At 46.8% G+C, this 27793-nt stretch overlaps 3 protein-coding genes across 4 annotated transcripts; 1 reads left to right on the forward strand and 2 right to left on the reverse strand.

The window, feature by feature from the left end:
• Positions 1 to 9: 9 nt before the first annotated feature.
• LOC135815751 (uncharacterized) lies at positions 10 to 17772 on the reverse strand. 2 transcript variants are annotated; one of them, XM_065329089.1, is made up of 13 exons: positions 17214 to 17772; positions 15455 to 15567; positions 14887 to 15111; positions 13322 to 13550; positions 12568 to 12733; positions 11621 to 11800; positions 9616 to 9868; positions 8859 to 8905; positions 8173 to 8359; positions 7893 to 7976; positions 6360 to 6445; positions 5528 to 5673; positions 10 to 719 (listed from the first exon to the last, which is right to left on the reverse strand). In XM_065329089.1, the coding sequence occupies exons 1-12, from the start codon at positions 17236 to 17238 to the stop codon at positions 5568 to 5570; spliced, it is 1701 nt and encodes a 566-aa protein (XP_065185161.1). In that variant the 5' UTR covers positions 17239 to 17772; the 3' UTR covers positions 10 to 719; positions 5528 to 5567. The 2 variants fall into 2 exon arrangements, with proteins under 2 accessions (XP_065185161.1, XP_065185160.1); XM_065329088.1 differs by having other exon boundaries at positions 11621 to 11803; positions 17214 to 17765.
• A 4372-nt stretch (positions 17773 to 22144) lies between these two features.
• On the reverse strand, positions 22145 to 22435 carry LOC135813517 (ATP synthase subunit g, mitochondrial-like). Its single transcript, XM_065326610.1, has one exon. It carries the CDS (start codon positions 22433 to 22435, stop codon positions 22145 to 22147), a length of 291 nt encoding a protein of 96 aa, XP_065182682.1.
• Positions 22436 to 22701: 266 nt separating this feature from the next.
• Positions 22702 to 27566, forward strand: LOC135815753 (DNA-directed RNA polymerase II subunit RPB4-like). The gene is made up of 4 exons (XM_065329091.1): positions 22702 to 22846; positions 22926 to 23106; positions 23938 to 24042; positions 26959 to 27566. Exons 1-4 carry the CDS (start codon positions 22777 to 22779, stop codon positions 27035 to 27037), a joined length of 435 nt encoding a protein of 144 aa, XP_065185163.1. The 5' UTR covers positions 22702 to 22776; the 3' UTR covers positions 27038 to 27566.
• The last annotated feature ends 227 nt before the right edge of the window (positions 27567 to 27793 follow it).

The following is a 27793-nucleotide window of genomic DNA, read 5'->3' on the forward strand; positions in this document are numbered from 1 at the left end:
TTGCCAGCACTGTACAACACAGACATGACAAAATTAATGATGCACACGTATTGGTGAGATTTTGCTGCATGGATTGGTGATTACAAGTAGCCACTGCACTGCATTGAATCCTATGCATATGTACCGGTATACAAATTTGAGAATTGTGAATGCATGTATCCTCTTGGAAGATTCTAGTAGAGCAGATGGGTTGTAAATTATTGACAGGGATAAAAAATTAAAAAACGGCAGCTACTCTGGTGCCATAACTACATGTATGTGCTTGCTAGGGCCAAGTAAAATAGTGCCGGGCTACTGTGCCAACTGGAGAACGACCAGGGGATGAAAATGTATACACAGACCTTGGAGTGCTGGCTTTCAAACGGCATGGCTATAGCTCATAATGAGTACGCAGACTCACGCCGAGAGAAGAAAAGAAAAACATCGGCATCAGTGGTGTGCTTCTATGCTAGCTATGGGAGGGGGGTGGGGGGAGCACAATTTATTTGACTGGTGCAAAAAGAAAGGAAAGCCGGAGTGACATGATAACGGGATGGGCGCGAGGGCCTCTGTGCATAATTATGCATCATGAATCATGTGAACACTGTGCTGTGCAGAGTGGTCTGGTAGAGACTACCATGCATTGCTGGTCACGGCCGTCCTGCAAGTGAAGGCCTGTTGGCGTGGTGGACGTTGTGAACCCTGAACAGTTCTCGGTGTCGCCAGATCCACGACGAGATCTGTTATAGAGTGGACAAATCGCCACCGGGGACACAGACAACAAAGGTATTCTTCAAACACATCACTGGCTTGTTTACATTGTAGAATTCCCGAACATCAGACGTTTTGTTCACCTCCTCCACATTGAATTGGGGAGTTACAATATTGGCACTCCCAGAACTGAATTCAATGTATGGCTTTTTTAAGTTAAGAAATCAAATTTTATGGCAGTCCAAACTTTTAATTAAAATACTTGGGGAGCTTAGAAAAGAGGTATTACTCCTGCTTCTGCATGTGCAGGGTTTACCGGGTGTTAGCGGCCGTCGTGAGTTCCCTTCGGGAACGGACACGATAATTTACTTCTTTTTTTTCTGCATGTGCACTAACTTCGATGGTAGAATTCAATAAAATATATCTAGAGTGCGGATGCAAGTTTTTGCGCTCCGCGGTCGAGTTTGTTTCACCGGTGTAGCTGCCTTTGGCAGGACCGCACCTACACTGATTTGTTCTAGTGTTGATGTATGACTCAATAATATGGCGACCAACGAAGATATGGACTTAGCTCTGCTGACATACGAGGAGCTGCTCACAGTTGCCCGAGCTACAGGACTGACCAACCCGGAGACAATGGGCCGACAAGACTTGGTTGTTGCCCTTCGCAAGGAAGGACTAGGAATACGGAAGTCACCAGACCAAATGGTAAGCGACCTGCTCTCCACTTTCCAGCTGCTTAACGAGACTATAAAAGGTATGGCTTCAGAAATAGAATGTCTTCGAACGAGCAAGACAGACGCCATTGTCTCCTTGCAAGTAGAAGTTGCTCAACTGAAGGGAGTAGTAGAGAGAATGCAGTCCACAAATCCCGTACCCGTAGCGTCCCCAGCTTGCACTGCACCAAGAGAAATTGTACAGTAGCACTGCAAGGAAAGCTGCCTCACCAACAGGCACACACACCAGCACGGACGGTAGTACACGTACTACTACAAGAAGTAGTACCCCAACGGCCAGACCTGACCTGCCCGCCAAACCTCAAACGCAAGATACAAGCACAAGCGACAATGGGTGGCAAAACCACACCGCCGCCGCCCTGCACAAGCCGACACCAACACTACCAGTAGTCCACTGAAACGCACTATCACAAGCCAGTTCACAAAAGAGCCAGCCCGTACCAAACGCACTGACCTTCAGGGCGTGGAGCGGGTGAAGCGCACGGCTTTCTACCTTGGCAATGTAGACCTTGGATGCGATGCTGCCTCAATTGAACTGTGGTGTAAAAAGAAAGATGTCGAAGTTTTTCACTGCTCAATCTCAGAATCACGGTACTTTGGTACAGCTTATGCCCACATGGTTGTGGGAGAGAACTGTGTAGACAAGATCCAAGGGCCTGACTTCTGGCCTGACAAAATTAGTATCCGGAAATGGAGGTTCCACACTGACCAGACTGAATCTGAACAATGAGTAAACCAACACCTCAACTTGACCCTAACGCAACACCCTTCTATCCTTCAACGCCCCTAGCCTCCTTTCCCGTAGCCTGCATCAATGCACGTTCCCTTAGAAACAAATCTGCTGAGCTATCCTACTTTCTCACGACCAGCTGTCCCCTTGTTGTTTGCATAACTGAAACCTGGTTGTGTCCACAAATTTCCCTCTCCTTCCCAGGCTATGAATGTTTTCGAAGGGATCGACCCACCTCCGAGAATAAAATTAACACCAACGACTTCCTGGCCTATGGCGGTGTTGCTATCTTAGTAAAATCAAGTGCATTTGGTCCTATTACCCACGGTACAGACCTACATCTTCCGCAATTCGAAGCTACCTGGGTAGAGATATCGCCATCCACTGGAACCTCTGCTTGCCCCACGCGCCAGCAGCCCATCCAAATTGCGGCTGTCTACCGCCCACCGTCTACCGACCCGTCGGTGATAGATAACTTTTACGCCTCATTTCAAAGCTGCTTGACTAAAATACGGACCCCTGGCTCGCCAGTCCTCATCATGGGAGATTTCAATGCTAAATGTTCCACCTGGTATGGAACAACAACAGACACTGCAGGCCACCACCTTCCATGTCTTCTTGACATGTTTTCCTTGCAGCAACACGTCACATTCTCGACCCACCGCTCCCACAAAGGCAATGAGGTTGCTCTGGACCTGATGATCACTGACACTGCAGCCAGCATCTGCGATCCGCGCCCCTCAGCCCCTCTCGGTCAGTCGGACCACTCAATTGTTCTCGGCCGTTTGTGCATCCCGACATGTACCGCATCACCACCTGCACCCAACACTACACTGCCCTCCCATTCCTTCCAGATACCTGACTTCAGTCAGTTTGACATCTCCTCCATTCTTCCCACTCACCTAGTTGCTCTAAATGAATCTATTGCTATTGTGAACTGGCATGCTGCTCTCCAGTTGAAGCTTGGAGATCCAAACCGTACTGCTCCAGCATTTTATGACATCCTTCATGGTCTATGCTCCGCTTTCCTACCCACCCGGTCGCGCTCTTCAGCCCCTAGACGACGTACACCAAGTCCCCCGTGGCTGACACGTGCTGTTAAAGCTCAGCTGAAGAGGAAGCGAGACTCGTACAGCTTGTATCGCAAGTATCCTACCCCTAGCAATCACGAGCATTACAAGTGCGAACGTAACAGAGCACGAATCCTATCTAGAGAGGCTCACCGCCAGTATGTGTCCTCCATTAGCACTAACCCCTCATCCATTATTGCATCCACCCCTAGTTTGTTCAAGTTTGTTAAGCAGCTTCGTTCGCCGACCCCTGTTGGAAACCCTATCATCACTGAACTCCATGAAAATAACACAGTACACAACGACCCTACCCAGATTGCCAATGCTCTGAATCGCCAATTCATCAGCTTTGGAACACCGGATGATCCTGCATGGTCTCTTCCTGGTATTCCATACCACGGGCTCCCAGCACTACCCTCTTTTAGCACTACTCCCACCGCCATTGCCCAACACATCCGTAGCCTAAAGCCCAAGAAAGCGGCAGGTGCAGATGGCATATCCCATGAACTCCTAAAAGCCCTGTCTCCTAGTATAGCTATCCCTCTCAGCCTAGTTTTCAACCAGTCCTTCGCCACCGGAATCTTCCCTGATGTCTGGAAGGCAGCTGTGGTTGTGCCTATTTACAAGAATAAAGGCAGTAAACTGTCTGCATCCAATTATCGGCCGATTTCACTCCTTTCCACCATTTCAAAGCTCTGTGAACGTGTGGCATTTGGCCACTTATACCAACATGTGAACCCGGTCCTTGATCCGTCACAGTCTGGATTTCGGCGAGGCGATTCGACCGCCTGGCAGTTGCTGAGGCTTGTGCAGAAGCTCTATGAATGCAAGGATCAGAAGCAATTTAGCCTCCTATGTTTTTTCGACCTGAGCAAAGCATTTGACACTGTCTGGACAAGGGGTCTCCTCCATAAGTTAGCAGCGTTTGGCGTGGCCGGGACGTGTCTGCAGTGGCTCACCAGCTATCTCACTGAACGTCGACAGAGTGTTCGAATTGGACATGCCCTGTCCGCCCCTCTAACAGTCCACTCTGGAGTGCCCCAGGGCTCTATCTTGGGGCCTCTATTTTTCATCGTATACGTTAATGATTTGGCAGGTTTGGATCATACCTCACTCTACGCGGACGATACAGCGCTCCATATAACCGAGCCAGGATTATTACAAGCCTGCGACTCGCTACAGTATCACATTAATCAAGTTGTGCGCTGGATGTCGAAGTGGAAGCTCCGCCCCAATGTGTCGAAAACGGCAATCCTTTGTATCCCCCCACGACCCTCCAGTGACCTCACCCTCTTTACGACTTGGCTTTTTACTTTCCCTGATGATCCCATTGCTATCAACATCGTTAAAAATCACAAACACCTTGGTATATTTCTTGATGAACACTTGTCCTGGGATTCGCACGTAACCTATATTGAAAAGCGAGTTTGCTCCGCGATAGGCTGCATTTCTCCTCACATCTCCCATCTACACCATGGTTGTCGAATACAAATTTATCACTCTTATGTTCTTCCTTTGTTTGATTACTGCTCTCTCGTTTGGTCCTCCGGTCTATCCTCCGCTCTTATGCATCGGTTAGAAGTCACCCACCGTAAATTACTTCGATTAATATTTCGCATGCCCCCCCCTCTGACCTCCTCTCAGACGCTATACATTTTGGCTTCCTCTTCCCCTCTCTCCGAACGCTTTCCCCACTCGGCATGCAAATTCATTCACCGTATTAAGCTTCAACTTGCTCCTCCTCATGCACTTGCGCATTTAAGCTGGTTCAATAATAGCTCGCGTACTAGATGTTCTCTCCATTTCCCACTTGCCAGATCATCGATCCTTTTAAAATCCCCTCTGTTCAAGACCTATTCTCATTGGTCTCGGCTTCCGCAGGAGGTAAAGTCTCGTGACACCTTCGCTGCATTTTGTTCCATTCTGCCCGCGCCTAAGTCGAATTGAATTGAGTTCGTTGTTTTCCATTGCTAGCCTAATCTTCATACTGCTCTCTCCAGGTTCCTATAGTACTTCTTTTGTTTTGTTTTGTTTTCTCTTTTTTCTCCTTCTTTTTCTCAGTTGTCCCCACCATGGCTGGTTAAAATCGCCCGCATCACATGCTTATTGGCACTATGTCATCGTGATTGTGGAATAATAATAATAAAAATAATAATAGACAAGCTAGGCATAATAGTGTTATTTCAGCTGGACATCCAAGTGCAATCATTTTCAGTGCAGTGTGGTCTCCTGACACTTTTAAAAACACACAAAATCAAAGAGTAAGTAGAAGAGGCAAGACCAGGCAAAGTTGCACGTACCGGGAGTCATTTCCTTCTCTGTGGGCTTCACGCACATCTATCACGCATCTGCCACCAACTCCGAGGCTGTAACGCTGATGTTCAAGGCGGTAAACTGAAACGATTCGAACTCTGGCGGCCGGTCCGGCAAGCCTTCTGCTCGGTATCTAGACGGGAAATGAAGCCGGCGCAGGTCAGAACAACAGCTGGAGTCTATGTCTCAGAGACTTGAGGCTAAAATCCCAATTTATATGCTAAGCTGATGGTAATTGGTAGGGGCTGCAAGAAAATGAAAACTATGCTGGTTCAGCCGACGTTGCCCACCGTTCAGCGGCTGAGATATTTTGACGAATGAGCTGGAGAGAGAATGCCGCTAAATGGATGCAAACTACCGTGAAGTCTTGTATAAAAGCCGCACTTGAATAGAAGCCGCACTTGAATAGAAGCCGCACTTGAATAGAAGCCGCCCTCGAATAGAAGTCGCAATTTTGGGCCCATCAAATCACACATAAGCCTGGTTTTAGTGTTGACATACATAGAAATACCTCTCTTGTATAGAAGCCTGTCTCATATAGAAGCCTGCAAAATTTCACCAAGAAAGTCACAGAAGCCGCGGCTTTTATACAAGACTTTGCGGTAAGTGAGGGGGCCGGGCTAGCAACAAACACATCAACCGGTGTGAAACTACAGCCTGAATAAGTCTACTTGCATCTTACATGATGCTCTCTTGATAGACCATGATCTGTACGTTCTTTTTGTGCATGTAATCATACAAAGAAGCTTGAATGATGCGGCTTTGAATCAGGTAAACAAGAAGAGTCAACAATATAGCATTGATGTTGGTGGCTCTTACCCAGACCAGTACGGCTTGGTCTTCAGTGAATAGGAACAGTGTGACAATTGGCTGGCAAAGAGCTTGGCTACTGAGCGCACAAAATCCTGGGCACGCAAAACAGTTTACATGCTCTCAGACATCACACAATTCGGCCACATGCATCAAGAACTACATGTTCTGCTTGCCGCTTTCTACCCCGCAGCCAAGAATCCGACTCGCAAACTGTAGATACAGGTGCTCAAATTCATGTCTTTCCTTCCACAGGCTTCCTATACTCCAGGTTCACACTGTCAATTATTAGCATTCAGCAAGCTTGCCAAGCCTTTTTATACTGATAACTTGAAGCCGAGGTATGTTGCGACTTCTTCATGCCAGGCTGATTGAAAGTACTTAGCCTGTGGCAATTTCGTACGATATGACTCCATGAGAATATTTTTTTTACTAGGGTTGTGTAGCAAGCATGCAACTACCGGTATTCAAATATCTTCCTCGACCTAACTGTGCTTCAGTATTCAAAAAGGAAGTTTCAAATTCAATGCCGCTTCGAAATAACACTACACCTGGTGCATGTGCGTACCGAGGCATACTCAGATAGCGACGGGGGCACCTTGATGTTGAGGGCTGTGCCAACCGGTGTCTTGGCAGTATACTCCCGGCTACTGCAGAGGACAGCCATGCATTTTGGGAGGATGGAGATGGCTTCCACGGCAAAACTGCCACAGCTTGATTTTTGAAATATCTTGTATGGCAGTTGCTTCTTCTTTGAGGAGATCAACAAAATCATCCATATGCCAACTATCATGGCTGGGTGTTTTGTACATCTTACCCCAAGACGATCCACTGCCTTTTAGAGCCAGGTTGCTGGGGTGTAAAGAAAGAGAGGTAGGGTGAGTGGGAGAGGGAGGGAGAGGGAGAGGGAGGTGAATGGGAGAGGGAGAAATAAAGAGAGGGAGAGATAACCAGGTTACTAGTAGGCTTGAGCGGTGGACCAAAGTTCAGTTTTTGGAAAATATTCCTACCTATTCATATGTAGGTTTCTTTGCGGTAGTGGGCAGTGTTTTTGAATTTAGGGATGAAACGAATGCCAATATTGAGGACTCGAGTACTCTTTGAAAAAAAAAACGAGCGAGTGTTCGAGCGAGTACGAGTATTTTGCTGACAACATAAAACATTGCACTGCACACACTCTCGCAACACCGAACGTACTACACCTGATACACATGTAGTCTTGCATGCAGCCTAGTGCAGGAAATAGTCTCAGAAGTGCTGTATTTTGCTGGTAAGCAGGGACAAGCAATAATTTCGCCCTCGCATGGGCTATCAGTACCGGTTAAAGTAACAGAAATGTTTGATGTACATGCATACTGTACACTGTACATAGGATACTTCAAGTATTTTGCGAAAAGAGTACTCGCTCGTTTCAAATTTCGAGCGAGGGCTCGAGTATTCGATATACTCGTTTCACCCCTACTTTTAATGCAGTATTGATTTACCAAAGTCGTGGGGTGTTTTCATCATACAAGTAGCCATACACATGGGTGCAATACTTACAGGAGCTGGGCAGTAATGATTCCCGTCACCGGTCTCGGATACGTTAGGATAGCTCCCTCCAAACACAAGTAGTTTGCTGAGCAGCTGGAAAAAAAATATTTTGTTTCGAAACATTATGTTATTCACTCGCACCGATACTGTCAAACTGACTGGCAAAACAAATAAAAAGAAACAAAAAAAGTGCAAATGTTCAGTGCCCAAGCCAGCACCGAGTGGTACGATTTACGAACAATGTGCAATTCTTTGCATTGCCTTCATCTAAGCATGGTTTTAGCCTCACCCGTACGCTCTTGTCCATGAACCTTGTGATGTCAAACTCGTCACAGCGTGGTCTGTGTGTTGCATGCTTGGACGACGGAATACCGAACGTGGCGTTGTCTCTCTGTGCTGAGTGCAAGTTGCCAATAAGGCGATCACCTTTAGTGACTTTGTAGTAGCCATCACTCGAGGGCAGGTAGAACGTCTCTCTGAAAATAATACAGAAAAAGGCCCGGGTAACGGTTGTATACAGTTTTTCATTCTTTTTTTTATTCTCTTGTTTGTGCCGCGTCACAGAATGTACTTATTCACTGCAACAATGAACTAATGGGTTGGTTATGCCTCGACTGCTGTTTCAATGCACTCCATTTGTTTATATACTACTTCTTGTTGTGGAGTTGAAGGTTCTCCCAAGTCACTGAGGCAGTTGATGATTCACTGCTCAATTTTCACACGGCCACAGTGGTGCCACATACAAGTAAGAGGTTATCCAAGGGACTATCGGGGACTGCTTCACTCCAGCAGCTATTCTCTGGGTTTGGTGTAGCTCAGTAGTAGTAAAGAGTCACGGCGGCCAAGTCACGGCAATGAGTATGACAAGTTTGAAAACACTGACTTTATACACACACATACACACGTGCGTGCGCACACACAGAATTATACACGAGCAGCAATGCGTCCCGGTTGGCCCTAAACAGGCTTTCTTACAGTGCTCGGAAGAAGATCAACTGCTGAGGCGGATGTACCCGAAGAACCTACAGCCAGCCAGACACATGACAGGCAGCAACACAGGAGAACGCTCCCAGAACATGAGACTTCTAAAACGTTTTGTTAAAGTTCAATACAGCAGTGGAGGGTTGCATACTGGTCACGTGTAGTTGATATGGTCACCTTTAAGCAACCTGTTGCCTATGTTGCAAAAGAAGGATCCACGAGCGGGATTCTAACCCAGCCGTAACCCCTGTCTTTCTGGGACAGTGTCCCACTGATTAGGCAGCCAGGAATCACGCACACACACGCACGCACGCACACACGCACGCGCGCGCGCGCGCGCGCACACACACACACACACACACACACACGTGGCTCCTTCTTGCTACACCCATAAGGACATTATTGTCGCAAGCAATTCTTGCACCTGGGTCATTCCGGGGGCTAGCAACCATCGCGAGTTCCCTCGGGTCGAATGGAGACGAAAACTTAACGTCTCAGTTTAACTCAATTCTTGCAGCAGATGGATAGCCCACAGTGAAGCCTGTCTAAGCCGACCGCTTAAGGGACTTTCAAAACGTGGCCCGTGCTACTAGGTGGTCTCCTTATCCAGGGTCATGTGACTGGAAATAGCCTCCCGTGTGTTCTGGTTGCAATGGTCTTCTGGGACAGGTAGTCGCCTTATCCAAGTGGCCGCTTTGACAGATTTTACTGTGCGGTATTTTTGAAACAGCCCCGGCCTGTTCAGTCTCACCTCATCCACCACAGCAGCACGGGCAGACGTTGCCTGGCTGTTGTAGGGGTCAGCCACAGCTTGCCAGATGGCATCGGCCGTCGGCGCGTCATGCGACCCCGCCGGCGTATCCATCAACGCCGCATTCGCCGTCGGCACCGAATCCGCAGCAGCCTTGGCATCTTCCGCCACCTGTAGCTGCATTGCCTTGTCAAGGTAGAACCGAGCTACAATATTTGTCAGAACAGAGCGTAGCGGAATGATGATGTGATGTCTACAGATGATGACACAAGGACAATGAGCAGACCGTATCACTAAGTCTTAGTTTACATGCGTAATTTCAACAGCAGTCTAATGTTAGTGAGTGTGTGTGTGTGTGTGTGTGTGTGTGTGTGTGTGTGTGTGTGTGTGTGTGTGTGTGTGTGTGTGTGCGTGTGTGTGTGGGTGTACATGCAGTACAGACAACATCTGCATGCAGGAGTCGAAGGCGACTGTCCTTTATCTCAAGCCGCACTGGATTAGCACTTCGCAGTGGTGTACGTGTAAGCGACAAACTGATTTGTTTCCGTGTAGATACCTCAACTCTGGCTAGTTTCTCACTTGGTGTCTTTGTTGAGGTTGTTTGGGTGCTTGGGCTGTCTCCTCATTCATTGTTATTGGTCACCCGGTCGTTGATTTTGCTGGAACTGACTGGGAGCACTAGTAGTAATAATAATAATTTTTAAAAGAGGTCGGAGGCGGATAATACTTTAAAAAACGAAGGTAAGTTTTGGGTCGCAAGAATCCACGCAAACACACATCCAGTCCAGGGATGAATTTACTGTCATATTTTTGCATAGCAGTTTCTGCTATACGAAATCACAATTGTGTAGCAGTCTTTGATTTTGAATAGTATTTTTCTTTGAAGGTTCGGTGTTTGCCACATTATCACTCTTGAGAGTGGTGCCTGAAAGCCCGTTTGCAGAAAAACGAATGAAGCGTACATGTGTACCCAGATTGAGAGTACCTGCACCACATACACTGCACTGTATGCATGTTACTTGACAGCGCAGGCTAGGCATGGATAGCCTGTATATATTGCAATTTTCTGCGAGTCACGGTGACTTTTGAGTAGCAGTAGATCAATTTTGCATCGCAAACTGCGATGCGATACAGGATAAATTCATCCCTGCAGTCCCAATTAGGCACTTGTCAAAAAGTATCCGAACGTTTTCGGTCCCTTCTCATCAAGGATTATACAGGGAATGGCTCAAGTTGGAAAGACTAAAACTTATATAGCGTGAAGATTATGAGATAACAACAATCGTGACAAGGTGGAAAATTATCAAGTTCAGAACGACACAAATTTGCTCACCATGTTGTTGTCACTATTATTATTTTCCTTCGAGTTTTGAAAATGTTCGAGTCCTGGTGGGTTTGGCAGTTTTATCTCTTTTCAGGCAGTTCACTTCCCCGACTGATACTTTGAATTTGAAGTTCTCCCAATCCTTTCACAAAATTAATCACTTTCTTTCACTTCTGGTAGGGTCCAGAAACCGTGACCCTGCCGGGTTGGTCCCCTGGGGGAGGGAAAAAGACCCAAGTGCCATCAGTATGTGTGGCACGTGTTGTGAGCTGCCTTTGGAGTGAAAAACTTGCCAGCGCCGTCTAGGTTCAGCCTGATCCCATAGCTCAGTGGTTAGACCATTGCTCATAACAAGCAAGGTCCCGGGTTCGAGTCCTGGTGGGTCTGGCAGGTTTTTTCTCTTTTCAGGCAGTTCACTTCCCCGACTGATACTTTAATATTTGTAATAATAATAATAATAATAATGTAGAAAGGAAAAGGACATGAGGATACGAGTTAAGAGTAACTCTCCATCACTGTAACTGGATACTATATACAGTCAGAAAGTGCAATAACTAGGCACACAACTGACAAGAGTACTGAGTTTTTTTATGGCTCAACATCCGAGTTTCAAATAATAATAATAATTGAAGCATTGGGTAGTTTACCGTGAAGTATCAATCTACCTAGCTTGTTTCTTACGTCATGATGTAGGCAAGTTGCGTAACGAGCTCCTCCACTATTGCATCTGCGCCCATTTCCAAATCGACGTAGAGGGTTACGTCTGTCAGGAGCTGTTTCTTGTACGCCGCTGATAGGATTGTCCTGACCTGCCGTAGTGCATCCACTTGGTCCAGTCGTGTAGAGGATGGCTCAGAGTAGCTGCTGAATACAAAACAGCACAGACACATACGTCGTCGTGCAGGGCAGATAGACACAGATTTCCACCAGTACGCCAGGCATCGACGTGCACTGCTTGGTACTGTCGGTGAAAGAGCGGTTTGGCACCCGCTTGTATATATAATTATATTCTTGCTCAACGATATCCCTACGGGCATGAGAACGAGTCCAGCACTGGGGTGGCAGGTCCTATCAGGGGGTTGTCATCCGGGGAATTGGCTTCCGAAATTCCAAACAACAAGAGAATTACCGTAATGCTGTAGACTACGTATCGAGGAGGAGGAGGAGGAGGAGGAGGAGGAGGAGGAGGAAGAGGAGGAGCATGCTGGTTGTCTTCATTTATGACCAGGCTCGCCGGAACCGGTCCGATTGGTCAGGTTATTACCGGACCAACTTTTCGGCCACCAATACATGTTTCCTAATGAGGAGGTCATGTGTACCCGCCATATCATACACAAACTGTATGAAAGTCATGTGTACCCACCATATCATACACAAACTGTATGAAAGTCATGTGTACCCACCATATCATACACAAAGTGTATGAAAGGCAATGATACTACCGGACCAATCAAAAACTGCTTCCGGCGGTCCTGGCGACATTATTGATGCATCTGTGGCTGCAGCTGTCACATTGGCTCTGCCCCCCCCCCCCCCACACACACACTATTCCATTCCACTGTGCTGATGTCAGTTTGAATGTACCCAGAAACGGGCCAGAAAGGACCCAGGGGCTAATTAGTAAATACCTGCCGGTAACGGGACATTTCACGGAGCCGTCCTCCACGCGGTCCACCAAATACTGATAGAGGTCCGGCAGCCGCGGTGGCGTTGTTTCACTCAGAGCCAAACGCATGGTAATTTGGACAGCCAGTACGTTCATCAGATACTCCACGCTGGTGTATTGAATCATTGCTGCCATGGCACACAAACAACAAGAAAAGAACGTGCTTCACAGCGGCCACTTGCTTATCCCGTGGAAGCTCTTGTGTCGGGTAGAACTGCCTGGTGCTGTTCATTGTGAGGACATCATGAATGGAGTTGTCATTGTGTATTGTGTATTGTGCATTGTGTGTCATGAATGGAGTTGTCATTGTGTATTGTGTATTGTGTAGTTGTGTATTGTGTAGTTGTGTATTGTGCATTGTGTATCATGAATGGAGTTGTCATTGTATGCAGATTGTCAAGTTTCATTTTCTTTTTCTTTAAATGTTTTGTTTGTTTTGTTTTGCTTTTTCTTTAGTTATTGTGTCAGGCCAGTGATACCATGTTCTGTGATTGCCCGTAGAAGAGACTTATTCAACAAAATTGTGAGGACATTCCCTGAGCTGTCCTCGCCGGCTTTCGCTGGACCGGGGATGGCGCTGGATTACATAAATCAGATCCATTCAGCCAAGTGTGCAGTGAATGTTCGAGTGCTGGTGGGATTGGCATTTTTCACTTTTCAAGCAGTTCACTTCCCTACTAACGAACTGTTTACAAGTGACAGTGTTTTAATCGTACCTGCAGGAATCTCTTTGAGAAAACTCGTAATTGTCTCTGGTATTTGGCTGACAGCTGACATGGGGTACTTTAGATCAGCCAGCCGTCTAAACAACGGAGTTTCCCCGTAGAAGAAGTAAGACTTGAGCTGGTCATGATCCGAGTTGTTGAGGTAGTTCAGAGGTGCACGCGTCGTCTTGAAGAACGTCATATCAATCGGGCAGGCACCAATGGCTGCCTCTCTTTCTAGCTGTGGACACAAACGTACACACACACACACACACACACACACACACAATGTAGATAACCTATAAATGCTGCACTTTTCTGGCGAAAACTATGACACGCACCTTTTTTCCAAAAGTTTTTGATCTTAATCTTTAGTAAACAGTGCACAATGTACTGTACTGGGCAAAATTTGCTGTATTTCACACAGTTAGCGCAATCTTGCTTTGAGTTGCTATTATAAAAGTGCTTTGTTGTGCGAGCTCCGTAGATGTGGCCTGGTAAGTTGTTCGTAGATCGAATCGTGCATGCATAATAATGTGTGCAAAATCAGAGTTGTAGCACCTAGACCGATCATGGCTGGACCTTATTTCGAGAAGAAGAAAAAGTTGACCATCCAATCTGTTCAAAACGGGGTTTCTTCGTCAGTGATGTTCACTTCTCGTCAAGTACCTCATTTCGCCAGACCATCTGAAATCCAGGTACTATGGCCCTGACAATGTATGTACATGTATAATGTATGCATGAGGTGTGTAGAATGAACTCAATCTCCGGACAGCTAGCTAGCTGTTTCGACCTTGTTAGGTCTTGTCTTCAGACCTCAGAGTCACTGGATGAACCGATCGCAGCGGAGTCTAATGCGCAACAAAGCATCCCAGTCAGATTTCTTTAAATTGCGGTAAACACAGCGAGCTTGCTAGCTTTGAGTGTAATAATATAGTACAAGTATACTGTAGGGAGACAGAGAGTGGGTGCCATCAATCAAGTCACAGTTGATACCTGCACTCTAACCCGGGCCTTTCGCGGCAAGTCCATTCTGGATATGAACTGCATCACATGTGCACCAGGAATCCCAACATCTAGAAAGAAGGCCGCGGGTGTGTTTTGCATGAAACGAAGTGGGTTTTGCTTTCCGGGCTGCCTGGTCCGGTTGCCTTGGGTCATGGCTGGTTCAGGAATCCCAGCCTAGCAAAGTGGGTCCATAAAAAAAGGATACTCTTGCACATTTGCATGCAAAGTCCATGACTTGGGAAGATTCCACAGGTTAATGATACTCGGTAATTTTGTCCAAGGGAAGTCCCGATGGCCGCTAACACCTGCATGAAAGAGCCCACCATAACAACCATGGCAACCCACCATAACAACCATGGCAACCCACAAGAATACTTTCAACAAGAGAGAATATTTCTTCTAGATCTTAGAACTCCCCTGGAAATCCACGCAATTTCTTCCGGAAATGTAAAAACTACGCGTGAGTTCACAATGGTAGCCATGCATAACAATGACATCACAATGATATCACAATGACACCACATTGATATCACAATGACATCACCGTGACAAGTTACGGCTGTACATACCAGTAGTCGTGCCACTGCGGTGTTGAGTACCTCTTGGCCATCGACTAACGGAGTGTCCGGTACCCCTCCACTGCCAACATACGCAACACCCGACAGCAGATTCTCCAGTGCTACATAGTCGTTCACCACAATGGCCTTGTAGCCGTAGTTCACCCAGAACACTCGCTTTGGGTCGGCATTGATGCCGCCACGCTCCGCAAAGTACCACGCCGCATCATTCATACCCTGAATCCATCGCCAGATGTGCGTGATGGTGGAAAGAAACAGAAAATACACTATCAAAGTCAAGTCATTGGCTATAACGATATTGATATGCATGCCCTCTGGCATGTTAAATCCAGATATTTTATTACCCTGCGTGATCATTAGCACTGCCGGTAAATTGTGTAATGCTGGAGGATACTTCAAAATAGAATGACATCTTTTCCCAGTCTTAGGCAAGTTTAATATCAGAACCAAGAGGACAAACTGTGCGGTAACCACTGTTTTCTTTGGCCAGTGTTCTTGCATATTATTATCATTTGTAGTGCATGTGTGTTCTGACACGTAACAGACTAGATAGACATACCCGCCACTTGAAACGAGGCCCGTCGACAAACCAGTAGTTGAAGAGGTTTCCGTACGGGATGTCCTTCACCGCTGCCTCAAACCCACTGAAGCGCAATTTGGCCAGTGGCCCGGCTGCATGTACAATGTAGATGCAGAATAGCATGCACATACAGTGTTGTTTACAGTGTTGTTGGTTGACAGCATGTAACAAGGCGGAGGACCACCGTGTTCGGAAACAGTGACCTCTCTACAGTCCTCCACCTTATCACATGCTGTCAACTAGGGCTGAGTCGGGTAGCATTTTCTTCGGGTATCGGGTAGTTTTCCACGGGTAGCACGGGTACCCGACCGGGTAATGTTTCCATGGCAAAAAAATGGCAACACCACAATGCACCCCTTCCCTTACACACTGGGTAGACATGCGGAGTATTACATGAATTTGCGCCCGTGCACTGTACATGATGTCATCTGCGACTTCGGGTTTTCGCGTACTATTCTGTACCCGTCCACCCGGGCCGAGATCCTCACGGGTAGCGCGGGCACCCGACTACCCGTGCACACCACTGCGTCAACCAACAACATGTTTCAACAAAACAAGGTTTACCTAATGCCATGCACTTGAAATACATGCATGTACATGTACATGCACACAGATGGTGGTGGGTCTTGTCTACTCACCTCCCACCCCTTCAGGAGTTGCACCTACATGTACACCTTGATCCCTGATGGTGCCTTGGTGGTGTTACTGCACATGCGGAAAACTCAGGCTGACTGAGTCTCACGGGAGCCATGATTTCTTTTTCATTTTTTTCATATGTAGATTTTATTTTTTACTTGAAACCACGCACCCAATTCGTAAAAGAAGAAAGAAGCAGGAAATGACAAAACAACAGACTAACAAGACATTGACTGAATGGGGCTGCAAATGCAACGCAGCGGTGGTGATCTATGAGTAGCTTCAAGAGTCCATGGGGTTATGGACTCTTGGTAGCGTTAGTTACTTGTAAGTAGTAGTGTGTGGCTCGACCTCCGCTCCCATGCCACTGCCTGTGCACAGTGCTCCACATGTGTCATGTGCATGTCTGTGCTGCCACCACGGACAAAGGAGTGGTTTTCCGCACAAATGCGGAAAAATACAGAAAGTTGGTGGCACTGGTATCAGTGTGCGTGTGTGTGTGGGTGTGTGGGTGTGTGTGGGTGGGTGTGGGTGTGGGTGTGCATAGTACACTGAATATGCTCCACGCGAAGCCAATAATGTAGCTTATCACTCCCTTAGTATTGACTCACATAGATTTTTGCCATACCTAAGCAGTCAAATATTCCTGCATATATCACTCCTTAGGGCTATATTGACTGCTTATATTTGACTGCTTAGGGGTTGCGCAGTTGAACGGTGCCTAGTGCAGCATTGTCACTGCATGAGTAGGCCGTGGTGCAACGGTTGTGCAATCATAAAACGGGGTTCATGAGGTTATCGTTCTGGAATTTGAAATACGGACTGTTTGTCGTGATAAATCTAATATTGACTTCGTACTTGGTCAGTATAGGAAATAAAAACCTCGTAAAAGACCTCGGCTTCGCCTCGGTCTTTTACTCGGCTTTTATTTCCTATATTGACCTCGTACTCAGTCAATATTAGATACATACGTGTATTATTATTCATTTTCACTGGGCCATGGGCTGTACTGTGGTTGCCCTCCTCGTAAGAAAAGATAATAATAAGTCACAATGGTGAAAAGTCACACTGTGACAGTTCAGACAAACACGCGACTTCTTACCTGCTCCCACTGGGAACAGAGCCATGGCGATGCCTCAGGCAGGCGAGGGCAGGATTGATTGCGACCAGTCTTCCCAAGGCTCCGACCAACCAATCAGCCAACCTAGCACTCTGCGCCACCACCGGACCGTGAGCAGTCAACTCCACTGGCCCACACAGGCGTGGGTGCGGTGTGCTGCTTCGTCCTCCGACTGGTGCAAATCGTCACGGATGATCCCCTCAACAGCACGCAGCGAACAGGTTAGTTCTCTATGGATGATCAAGTATTGATTTCGTTCCCGTCGGAAGAAGAGGTTATCGGCAGGAGGCGTCGTCCCTGGGTAGCTCGACCACTTGGCAAGAAAAAAAAGTCTTTTCGAACGCCTATCCACATCTGTATTGAGTTTGTTGCTTCCCAGCCGAAGCGGCGGCAAAATATCAGCTAAGCGTGTCGCTATTAGCCATCGAAGGTTTCCCAGAGGAAAATTGACCAAGGAAGAGAACTGAGCTAACTGGAAATGCGCTAGGGCAGGGAAGACTCCCTTGCTTTGAAGGTTGTGACTTCCGCAACATGGTACTCGAAGCGTCAGGCCACAGACAAAGGAACTGAAAGCGGCCAAGCATTCAGCCTTTTCAGGCACCAGCCGGCAGCAACCACTTCAAAACGAGTAAAGTCGGAAGACTAAAGCCAAGAGTACTCTTGCTGAAACGCTAGATTGTCGGATTCGCCGGCTCGCAGGTAGAGTCTTCCGCTGCATCCTGAGTGACGTTGAAGCAACCACAGGTAGTCTGAACTAGCCGAGCGCGCCACGGCACTCTCTGGCTGGTTCGGGTGACATTGGTGATGGTTGTAGAGATACCGTTGAAGCAAAGAAAGTAAGAACGCGAGCAAGGCTCGAGGACACACACATTCAGAAAGCATAATTATTGTGGCAACACTGTTGAGTGTTGTCCTTGTAGCCCAGTAACCTTTGATTTTGAAACAATTGTGACTGCTATGTGTCATGCAGATCTACGGACTACGGACAGTGTCAAAATAGGAGTTCCATGCATGTAGATTCTACATGGACATGATTGTATCGCTCTACTGTACTGTAGTCTGTAGATCTACAAACAAAATTAACGTTAGTGCCTTCGTAAGAGGCAAGAGATGAGATGGAACGGTGTCCGACCTTGACTTTGCTTGGCCAGGTGCCTGCCCTAGTACTTCAAGTACCGGTAGTGGTGTGCACACACCAAACATGACTCGGTGTGTAAGATAACAGTAAAACCTGTCAGGGCGACCACTTGTCCTAGACTGAGACCACACTGGAACCAGGACCATGTACCAAGGGATGCTCTTTCCAGTCAATATTGACCCTGGGTAAGGAGACCACCTAGTACAGCTGTACCTGGTAACAGAGACCACATTTCGAAGGTCCCTTGAGCGGTGGTCTGAGACAGGTTTTACTGTGGTACATTCTTGAGTCGTACAACGTACGTGATTTAAGCCTTGCTTGCATGGTAGTTTAAGTTAACATGTTTTTCGATATTGACAGCATGTTACAAGGCGAGGACGCATAGTGCTCCTGACTACAACCACAACCCGGTTGGCAGTCCCGGTCGTGCGACCATTTGAACCGTATTGGGAAAACCCAGGTTCGGACCCTCTTTACTCTAGGGGTTGGTAGGATGTAGAATTTTCTTTTTTTGTCGTGTTGTAGATGTTGTCGTGTTGTAGATGTTGTCGTGTTGCCGCCGCAGTTGTTGTTCACGTTATCGTGTTGCTGACCACGTCTGGAAATGATTTTTTTAAAGAACAAAAGAAAAAAGAAAGATAAATGACAAATTACAGAGAAAGACAAGAAAATAACAACATTACAATCACAAAATCATTTCCAGACATGGTTCCTACAGCGGCAGCAACACGACAACGTGAACAACAACTGCGGCGGCAACACGACGACATCTACAACACAACAAAAAAAGAAAAAATTCTACATCCTGCCAACCTGGGTTTTCCCAATACGGTTTTGTATTGATTTTTTATTTGAATTCGGTATCTCAAATAAAAATCAATACAAAACCATGGTTCAAATGGTCGCAAGACCGGGACTCTGCCAACCGGGTTTATGGTTGTAGTCAGGAGCACTACGCGTCCTCGCCTTGTAACATGCTGTCAAAATCGAAAAACGTAAGTGATTGCAGTCAATGCTAGTGAAGCTAGGATGTGACACCGGTCTTCAACACAACAATACTTTTTAAAAATGCTATACTATTACTAACACCAACAGATCATCCCAATATGCCTAGCCAGGAAAGTGTAAGGTTACAATTAAAATTTGGACACTACTTGAAGTAGGCACATACCGTTTAGTCCACTAAAAGTTAGTGCACGCCCTACTGCATACTGGCTGGTTCACATGAGCACTAGCCATACCATACAACTGGTTTGGTATGGCTCCCTGCTGGCCACCTACAAGAGCGGTACGTATTGCGACGAAGTCCTGGACTTGCCAGTTACCATGGTGATGATGATGGCCTTTCACAGCTTCAAAGCCGATCATACCGCTGAAGACCATGACGGCATGAGCGCTAGGTAAAACCAGGCCTGGCGGAACCAGTCCGGTCAGTCAGGCCATGGCCGGACCAACTTTTTGGCCACCAACGTGTGTTTACTGCTGATGAGATCATGTGTATACCCTCCATATCATACACTAACTGTATCAAAGGTATGTGCCATGTAACTGGGTTCAAGCATTCACAAGAACACTGGAGAAGGAGGCCTCGTTTGTTGGACTACACACAACACCAAGAGTACATAATCCCCAGAGTGTGCAACGCCTGACCCAGCTCTGCATAGGGTCTTGGTCGAGCCGCGTAATCGGATCTTCTGATGCCATGCGTACACTCCACACCAGCGCAAGGCCGGTCTCGAGGCAGGGCACCGTTGTTTTTGATCCGAGAGTACCCGCGACTCCCCGGGTTCCCCTCAGATGTGTACGGGATTATGACGCAAAGATCCGATTACGCTCGATCAAGACCCTATGCAGAGCTGGATCAGGCGTTGCACACTCTGGGGGGTTATGTACTCTTGATAACACCAGTCTTTACTCTTCAGTTATCGGCCACCCAGTGAGTGGAGTTGTGTCCAAGTAATCATTGAGCATTCTGTGATCAATGAGAACTGATACAACTCTGTACTTGATAGCTGGGCTCTATCCAGGGTCAACAATACTCAACATGTGGATGCTGGGGCCGCAGGCATAGCCGATGCTGAGCCGGCTTTATGCAGGGTACTTTATACTGCAGTTTCACTGTAATGAGCCGGCTTTGCCGTACATTAGAATTCAATGTGATCGGTTCATCCAGCAGCTCTGAGCTCCGCTGACGAAACAACGTTGAAATATGCAGCTGTCCGAAGATGTTCACAGCTCATGTGAAACGTCCCCACTGGCACACAATACAATCCACAGCTATCAAAACTCGGGGATTTGTACACAACTGCGAGATCTGTGTCATGGCAACCTTGGACATAGCATGCCTGTACTCATTCCCATGGCACAGTACATGTATAGAAGAGTACGTTTTTTTTTGTAGACAGCCTTCTAGGATAGTTCTGGCCGGAAAAATCCGACATGAATAAAGTAAACTCTATGTGGACTTGGAAACATAACCACCTTCTTGGCACAGCGGTGCAGTGAGTGAGGACATTTCAGTGCAGAAGATTAATGGCAACAGAATATTCGTCCCGGGTGCAATTACCCATCCTCCAAAAAATGTGCTGGCTACACACACACACACACAGCATTGGTCTGGTCATGTATTGCAAAAGCTAGGATAACTTACTCTACATCGTTCTTAAAGTTGACACAAACTGTAAACCTGCGCTCATAGCTGGCCTGTGTACACGGTATACGGTTAGGCTTTCACAGAAACTTCCGTATTTTAGGTCGTGCGATGCCTTTGAGCACAAATTTGTTGACCCCGCTAGTCAAAGTGACTGGCATGTATGCCAGTACGTGCCTGATACACCTTGAAAATTGCAACATGTTGGAATTTCCATTTTGGCACGTTTCCGTATGCGAGACGACCCGAAGCCAGCAAACATGCACACAAACACGTAGCTTCACGCGTATACGTGTCAGCTGCGAATAGTTTTCAACGCTTTTTGCACAATATACCCACCCACTTTAGGCCCAACTACAATCTACATTATGAGTGTTTACCAGCACAGAATTCTGCAGAGCTGGAAATATAACATTCACAAATGAATATAGACATGTGCGGGGGCGTCGACCGATCGGTTCACGGCGTGTCGGAGTGCCAGGCTCTGCTACCAGTTTTGCTGGAAAACAGAGCTTTGCTACTGTGGACCGATACGGCACACGGTATGCACGCCCTAGCAGATTAGTAGGCGGGAACGCATCAAATGCACCCCCGCGGCCCTAATACATACATGCCGTTTCTGCAGATTTCATCCCCGTTTGAAGAACAGATGTTGAGTGTTTTATGTGGTGTCCCAGAGTAAACAATAAAACAGTGATCATATCAAAAGCACACATCGCTATGCTATGCTAGCAAACACCCAAGCAGAGAATACGGCCCGGGATACATCGTAACTAGCTTTCTGCAGGAGTATGACCATGAGTGAGACACACGCCACATACTGACACCACCAGGACCAACTGCACAAACGCATTCAGGGTGGTTGCCTTGCCTTCAGATTTGGAAAATTATGAAAAAATGTGTACATGGAGGCTGGTTGTGAGACACTGAACAGAAGGCAAGCATGCACCTTGATATATCAATGCATAGTCCCAAGAAACAGCAAGATGACGCTGTATAAATTAAGTCTCTAAAAACACACACATGACTTTACTACAAGCAGTAGCTGACCGCCAGAGACGATTTCCACTCCAGCACAGCATTGCGCACATCATCCACATGAGAAGACTTTCTCCACATCCACGTCTATTTTGTAGGGTAGGCGATCAGCTGGCGCTTTCCAATGACTTCTCCGACGTAGAACCACATTGCAATCTCAATGGCGATCAGGGTATTCTGTGCTGCACGACGAACTGGAGTGTTTGCGAACGTCGGGGCTTTGGCGAACAGCGCCTGGGCTTCCCTCTGAACAGCACCGAAGTCGGTCGGTGGTCCAAGTTCACGCTTGGCATGGCCCCAGAAAGTCTCCAAGTGGGGACGAGCAAAGTTGACGAGCCTGGTGCCACGAGTGGCAAAGGACTTCGCTACTGCAGCCATTTCAACTTCAGTCGAGAAGAAACGTATTCTCGCCTGCAAAATTCTCTTGTCGCCTTGCTTTTTGACTTGGCTTGAATATCTGTGGGTCTTCGATGACGCACAGCTGCACAGCTAGCTAGCTTGCTTATGCATTGTTGCTATGCCGTTCTCGTGCCCAGAAAACGCACACACACATTTTACACAAGTCACACTGATCAATCATTTCGCTACACCGTGACGTCATAATTATGGCTTTCTTTTGAATCGATCAATCAGTTTTGTTTTTTCATCTGCGAGCTGCATGGTTGCCTTCATTGTTGTTCCTGAACTTTCTCAGACCTCCTTGCCTGCGAGACGTCGACATGGCATCTGCCACCGTTTGTGCAACCCAAGAGGAAGAGGAAGATGCAACTATTCTTCGCTTTCCCAAAGGTGCAGCGGAATGTTGCTTTTGTAGAATAATACAACTGCTTTTTCTGACGTCGATTACTCTTTTCCTGGTTTCTTGCAGAATTCACTGGAACGGAGACATTGTTTATTTCGGAAGTGAACCTGCTACTGGAGCATCGAAAATCCCAGAACGAGAATGCAGACGATGATCAGGAACTTTCTGAGGTCTTCCAGAAAACGCTGGAGTACACACAGAGATTCAGTCGATTCAAGAACAGAGAAACAATCCAAGCTGTTAGAAGGTACATCTAGATCTGCATGTTACACTTTATGCAATGGTGGATTTTGCTCATGTGCATGTATGTACATGCATTCACGTGGCCGTGTGTACATCAACTTCCTTTTGCAGTATTGGCCGATGAAATACCGAATGAGCCTATTCAATCCAGTCAACGTCGTGAATAACAATCTCCGATGTGCTTCAGTAACAGCAACACGCTTCAGGCCTAGTAGTAACAGTTGACTGCATGCTTTCAATTACAACCTCGCAAATAACCACGAAACTGTATCAACACTTTTCTGATGCCTGATCAGGTGTCGTTATTCACTAGGTCGACTGTAGATATTCTTAGCACAATACTTGGGAACGTGTGACTGCAAACAATCATCGCGTCCGTTTTATCTTACACTCCGGCCAAAACCTTGATGCTTTTGTGTGGGGATCACAGCTAGTGCACCTTTTGTTCGGCTTGCTTGTCACGGTCATGTGGTATTTGCAGTTTGTATAACACACAGATGACCTAGGTATAAACAAAGCATAGCGAGGGCTCCTGGGCTTTCAAGCCCTCTCGTTTCGACAACCCATGTGTGTCTATGTCATGACCGAGTTTAAACTAATGGTGGTCCATTCATCAGCCTTGCAAGCTGTTGAATAGGAGTACTACAAGTCGTAATCCCAGCACAACATCTCATGTCTAACACATGCTTGTTTGCTATTGCCGCTTTGGCGAGACGTGTGTGTGTGTGTGTGTGCGCGCGTGCGTGCATGTCTGGATATATGGGCGTCCATTTGTGCTGCTGCATGGTTGAATTTTCAAAGCGGTGACCCATTGTGTATGTGACCCCTGTTCCAGCCGCTTAACTCAGCAACAGAACCCGGAGCTGCACAAATTTGAGAAGGCACAGCTGGCTAATTTATGTCCCGACACTGCAGAAGAAGGAAGATCTCTCATTCCAAGGTAAACTTTCTTTTGTTGGCTCATGCAGTTTTGTATAGTTTGTATGCAAAAATTGATACTGTACCCATGAGCTTGTTCGATCAACCCCGTTGGGATTTCTTTGCTTGAGGTAGTTCGCTACAATTTCATCCATTGACACAGTTTTGTGATCACTTTTCACAAAAATGTTATTTTCCTTCTTTGTTGTACCCGCGGAAACAGTTCGAAAAGAACACTGCTTGGCACAAAGACAAAAGTCGACGGGGTGTTCTGAACACAAGTCTCAAAAGGAGATCATAACGACTGGCGATAGAACAGCGGAAAGGGAACACAGTGTGCGAACAGATAACTACTTGGTCCGCCCAGTTAAAATTGGCGCTTATCTTCTCACTTGGTTTTTTGGTGTTCCGCCTGTGCCATACGGCATGGAACCACCGATTCACCATCCGAACATGACCATTGACCATTGCATCCGACGACATGGCAGCACAAACCATCACAGAAGTTGCGATCAGTTCGTTTGAGTCTTTTTGACGGAGCTGCCGCCGACGAACACTTCCGTCAGCGCAAGAAAACACTGCAACCTCCGCTCGAGTCCGTAAAATAGGTCAGGATGTTCGCATTTCAGAGCGATGGAGAATACAGTTTCTGTCTACTTCCAGCTGTCTGATGGCAAGGATTGTTTACTCCGGGGAGGTATAGAAAAGCTGAAAAAGCGCTTCGCGAGCTTGAATTTCAGTGCTTGCACAGTACAGCCCCTAGTGAAGGGCTATCACCAGCAAATCGCTGACGAAGAAACTGCAGCTCATGTCGATGTCTCCAGTAAGTGAGACCAATCCGGCGGACACACTTTGAAGCTCACAGAGGACAGGGCAAAGGAGCTAATCAAAGGAAACACCAAGTCCTGAGAGAAACACTCGTGCAAAGGACTTTCAGGAAACTAGCCGAAATGCCTGGTGCACGGCGTTGTAGGTGCAGTACGCACAGGTGCTACATCAAGCGGAAGCTATCACTGCGCTGCATGTACAAGCACCAGCGGCTCGCGTGGGTACGGGTGCTGATCAGCAAGTCCGACAAGGGCAAGAGGCGATTTGAAAAAAGGACACTGATATGGCGTTGCCTTTTTGTCTCAAACAAAGTCGCATTATTGCGACGAACGGGGATAACACTTACAGTCAACATGCGGGCAGTCTCACTCAGCTTCTGATGGGAAGGTGACAGGCACGCACTGCCTTTGAGCGTGATTCGAGACGAGGAGAAGTGGAACAAGCTATGAAACGACCTGTGCAGCAGCTGTCCGGATCGTACGTTTTGAGCTCTTCCTCCAGCGACGATAGTGGCGAGGAGGATGTGTAACTTGCTTGAATTTTCGACTGAGTTGCTTACTGACATGTAAATAATCATGTATATAGTGCTTTGTGATCGTGGTTTGCTTCAAATATTAGTATTTCTTTCCTGAGACAAGTGTGAAGATAAGCGCCAATTTTAACTGGGCGGACCAAGTACTTCTCAAGAACTCAAAGAGATGCTCCAAGGACAAAAGAACACAGATGCACAGAAAGTATCCGATCATCCGCCCAACATCATAGAACAACTTCCCGCTGCTATAAAAACTCCGGGTGACAGACCTATCACACGACGAGGAGACATTTAATCTGGCCGCCTCTCTCTACAATGAGGCCCTCCACGCCAGTGGATGTGAAGAGGGGGTTGAATATAAAAGCGAACGGAAAGAAGGGCGGAACAAGAAGTGGAGAAACCATCAGCGCAACATCACGTCGTTCAACCTTCCGTTCAGCAAAACGTACTTAGAAATGTGGCCGGAAAATTCTTACGTCTTATTGATAAACACTTACCGAAAGGCTCACCACTCAATAACGTATTCAACAAGAACACAGTCAAGGTCAGTTGTAGCTGTATGCAAAACGTACGGAGCATTATCAATGGCAATCGAGTTCTCACGGCGACTACAAGCCAGCCACAACCCCCCCCTGCCAAGACATGTAACTGCCGTAGCGCCGCACAATGCCTCCTTGATGGTGATTGCCTGTCGAGATCAATAGTATACCAAGCAACAATAAATAAAAAAACGGTATCAGAACAAGACTGAACTGTCAAATCATGTGTGGAACCTGAAGCGTGCGGGGACGCCATTCTCTGTTCGGTGGCATGTTCACACAAGGACACAGGCGTATTCCAACAAGTCGAAAAGGTGCAACCTATACAGAATCGAGAAGCTTACTGTATTGAACAATGCCAACAGCCCGAAGAGCCTGAACAGAAGAAACTAACTAACTAGTGTCAAAATGCCGCCATGAAAACGAATATCACATAAAAAAAATACTTCACACCTAGCATGACATAGTAGAACAAGTAGCAGCCAGTCGCAGCTGCCGCGCAAGGACAGTGCCTGGCACAGTCATGAATGGTTTGGCATACATCAGTGCTAATATATTTACCATCACAACTATGACTGGTTTAGCATACGTCAGTGCCAACATTATCCCATTACTCATCCCTCACATCATCCATAATGTCTGTGTTATATATTGGCCTTCATTCGTGAATCGCGTGGAGTAATGACAATCTAAGCGCCAAGTATCACGCATGATCTTATTCAAATGGTTAGTCTTGTTTTTTTTGTTATCAGTCGTCTGATGATTGCAGTGGCATGAAACTTTGTGCTACGACAAATCCAAACTGGCCTATTTCTCTTTTTTTCATATCTATCTATCTATCTATCTATCTATCTACCTCTTTATCTCTATCTCCGCTTTAGGAACTGCACCTGCGCCTTAGATCTGTGCAGGGTGGTGGCGTTGCTACGGATGCTGAAAACTCAGTCTAACTGAGTCTCAAGCGAATCTTGAATTTCTATCTATCTCTGTCTCTCATCTCACCATTTACGTGCCTGTCTATCTGTCTGTCTGTCTGCAGTTTGGAAGGCCGTCTCGATGATGGTGAGCTCCAAGAATTGCTCGACGATCTGCAAACGCATCGTGACCACCAGGGTTAGAGACAGTGCTCTTTAGTCAGGAGTCCTGAAACTGCCCAAGTATTTCCACCATGGCATCACTGTGCTTGCAAAGATAAGGAAACTCACTGTTGTAGGTGTTCGATGTGTGTGTTGTCTGCTACACTGTAGAACACCTGATTTGGGCTGGCTTTTTTCTGTAAATATGTCCAATACTTGCTGTATATACTTCATGCTGTCCGCTAGTGTACATTTCGCTTCATAGGATTGTATATTTTTTAGGTATGCTCTGTTTTATCCCTTAGACTGGGCTCTGTTTAGTTTGGGTGTGAATGCTATCCTCAACCAGCATTCCGTGTTTTGTGCTCCTGAAGAAAAAAATCTGTCGTGCTGCAAGTGCGTTGTGTTGTTGCTGGAGCTGTAAATGTTTTTTGATGTCTTTTGCCGTGTGGCACTATACATATTTTGCCATTCCTAGCGGTATACTGTCTGTAGAGCTTCAACAAAGCCGCCCAGCCTGATGAATGTATCAGGGTGGCGTATTGTGTGTAAGTAGGCGTCAGAAGAAGAACATTGTCTCTGATGTGTGGAGGTACTAGTTGTGCATGGGGTTGAGTGGCAGCAAAATCCAAACGTTCTAGTAGGCAAGGGTGATTCGTACTGAATTGTGTAGGCTGTGTGACATTTGCTGGCAGACAAGTGCTCGCCTTGTGCACATACAATGTGTATCTGTTGCTCTCACTGTCTGTCCCACGTCCACCTGTGTGTACATCTACAGTAGAGTCGCGCGCCCGAAAA

Source organism: Sycon ciliatum, chromosome 4 (assembly GCF_964019385.1).
Source record: "Sycon ciliatum chromosome 4, ocSycCili1.1, whole genome shotgun sequence".
Classification (NCBI taxonomy): domain Eukaryota; kingdom Metazoa; phylum Porifera; class Calcarea; order Leucosolenida; family Sycettidae; genus Sycon; species Sycon ciliatum.

Bases quoted from the DNA above. Each gene is read 5' to 3' on its own strand.
- LOC135815751 (XM_065329088.1), bottom strand. From the start codon at position 17,238: ATGGCTCTGTTCCCAGTGGGAGCAG. The intron at 15,568-17,213 runs GTAAGAAGTCGC...TTGTACATGCAG, and splicing joins TCTGTTCCCAGTGGGAGCAG to CCGGGCCACTGGCCAAATTG. The intron at 6,446-7,892 runs GTAAGTATTGCA...TTGCGTGCCCAG, and splicing joins ATCATTACTGCCCAGCTCCT to GATTTTGTGCGCTCAGTAGC.
- LOC135813517 (XM_065326610.1), bottom strand. From the start codon at position 22,435: ATGGCTGCAGTAGCGAAGTCCTTTGCCACTCGTGGCACCAGGCTCGTC.
- LOC135815753 (XM_065329091.1), top strand. From the start codon at position 22,777: ATGGCATCTGCCACCGTTTGTGCAACCCAAGAGGAAGAGGAAGATGCA. The intron at 22,847-22,925 runs GTGCAGCGGAAT...GGTTTCTTGCAG, and splicing joins TATTCTTCGCTTTCCCAAAG to AATTCACTGGAACGGAGACA. The intron at 23,107-23,937 runs GTACATCTAGAT...CCCCTGTTCCAG, and splicing joins ACAATCCAAGCTGTTAGAAG to CCGCTTAACTCAGCAACAGA.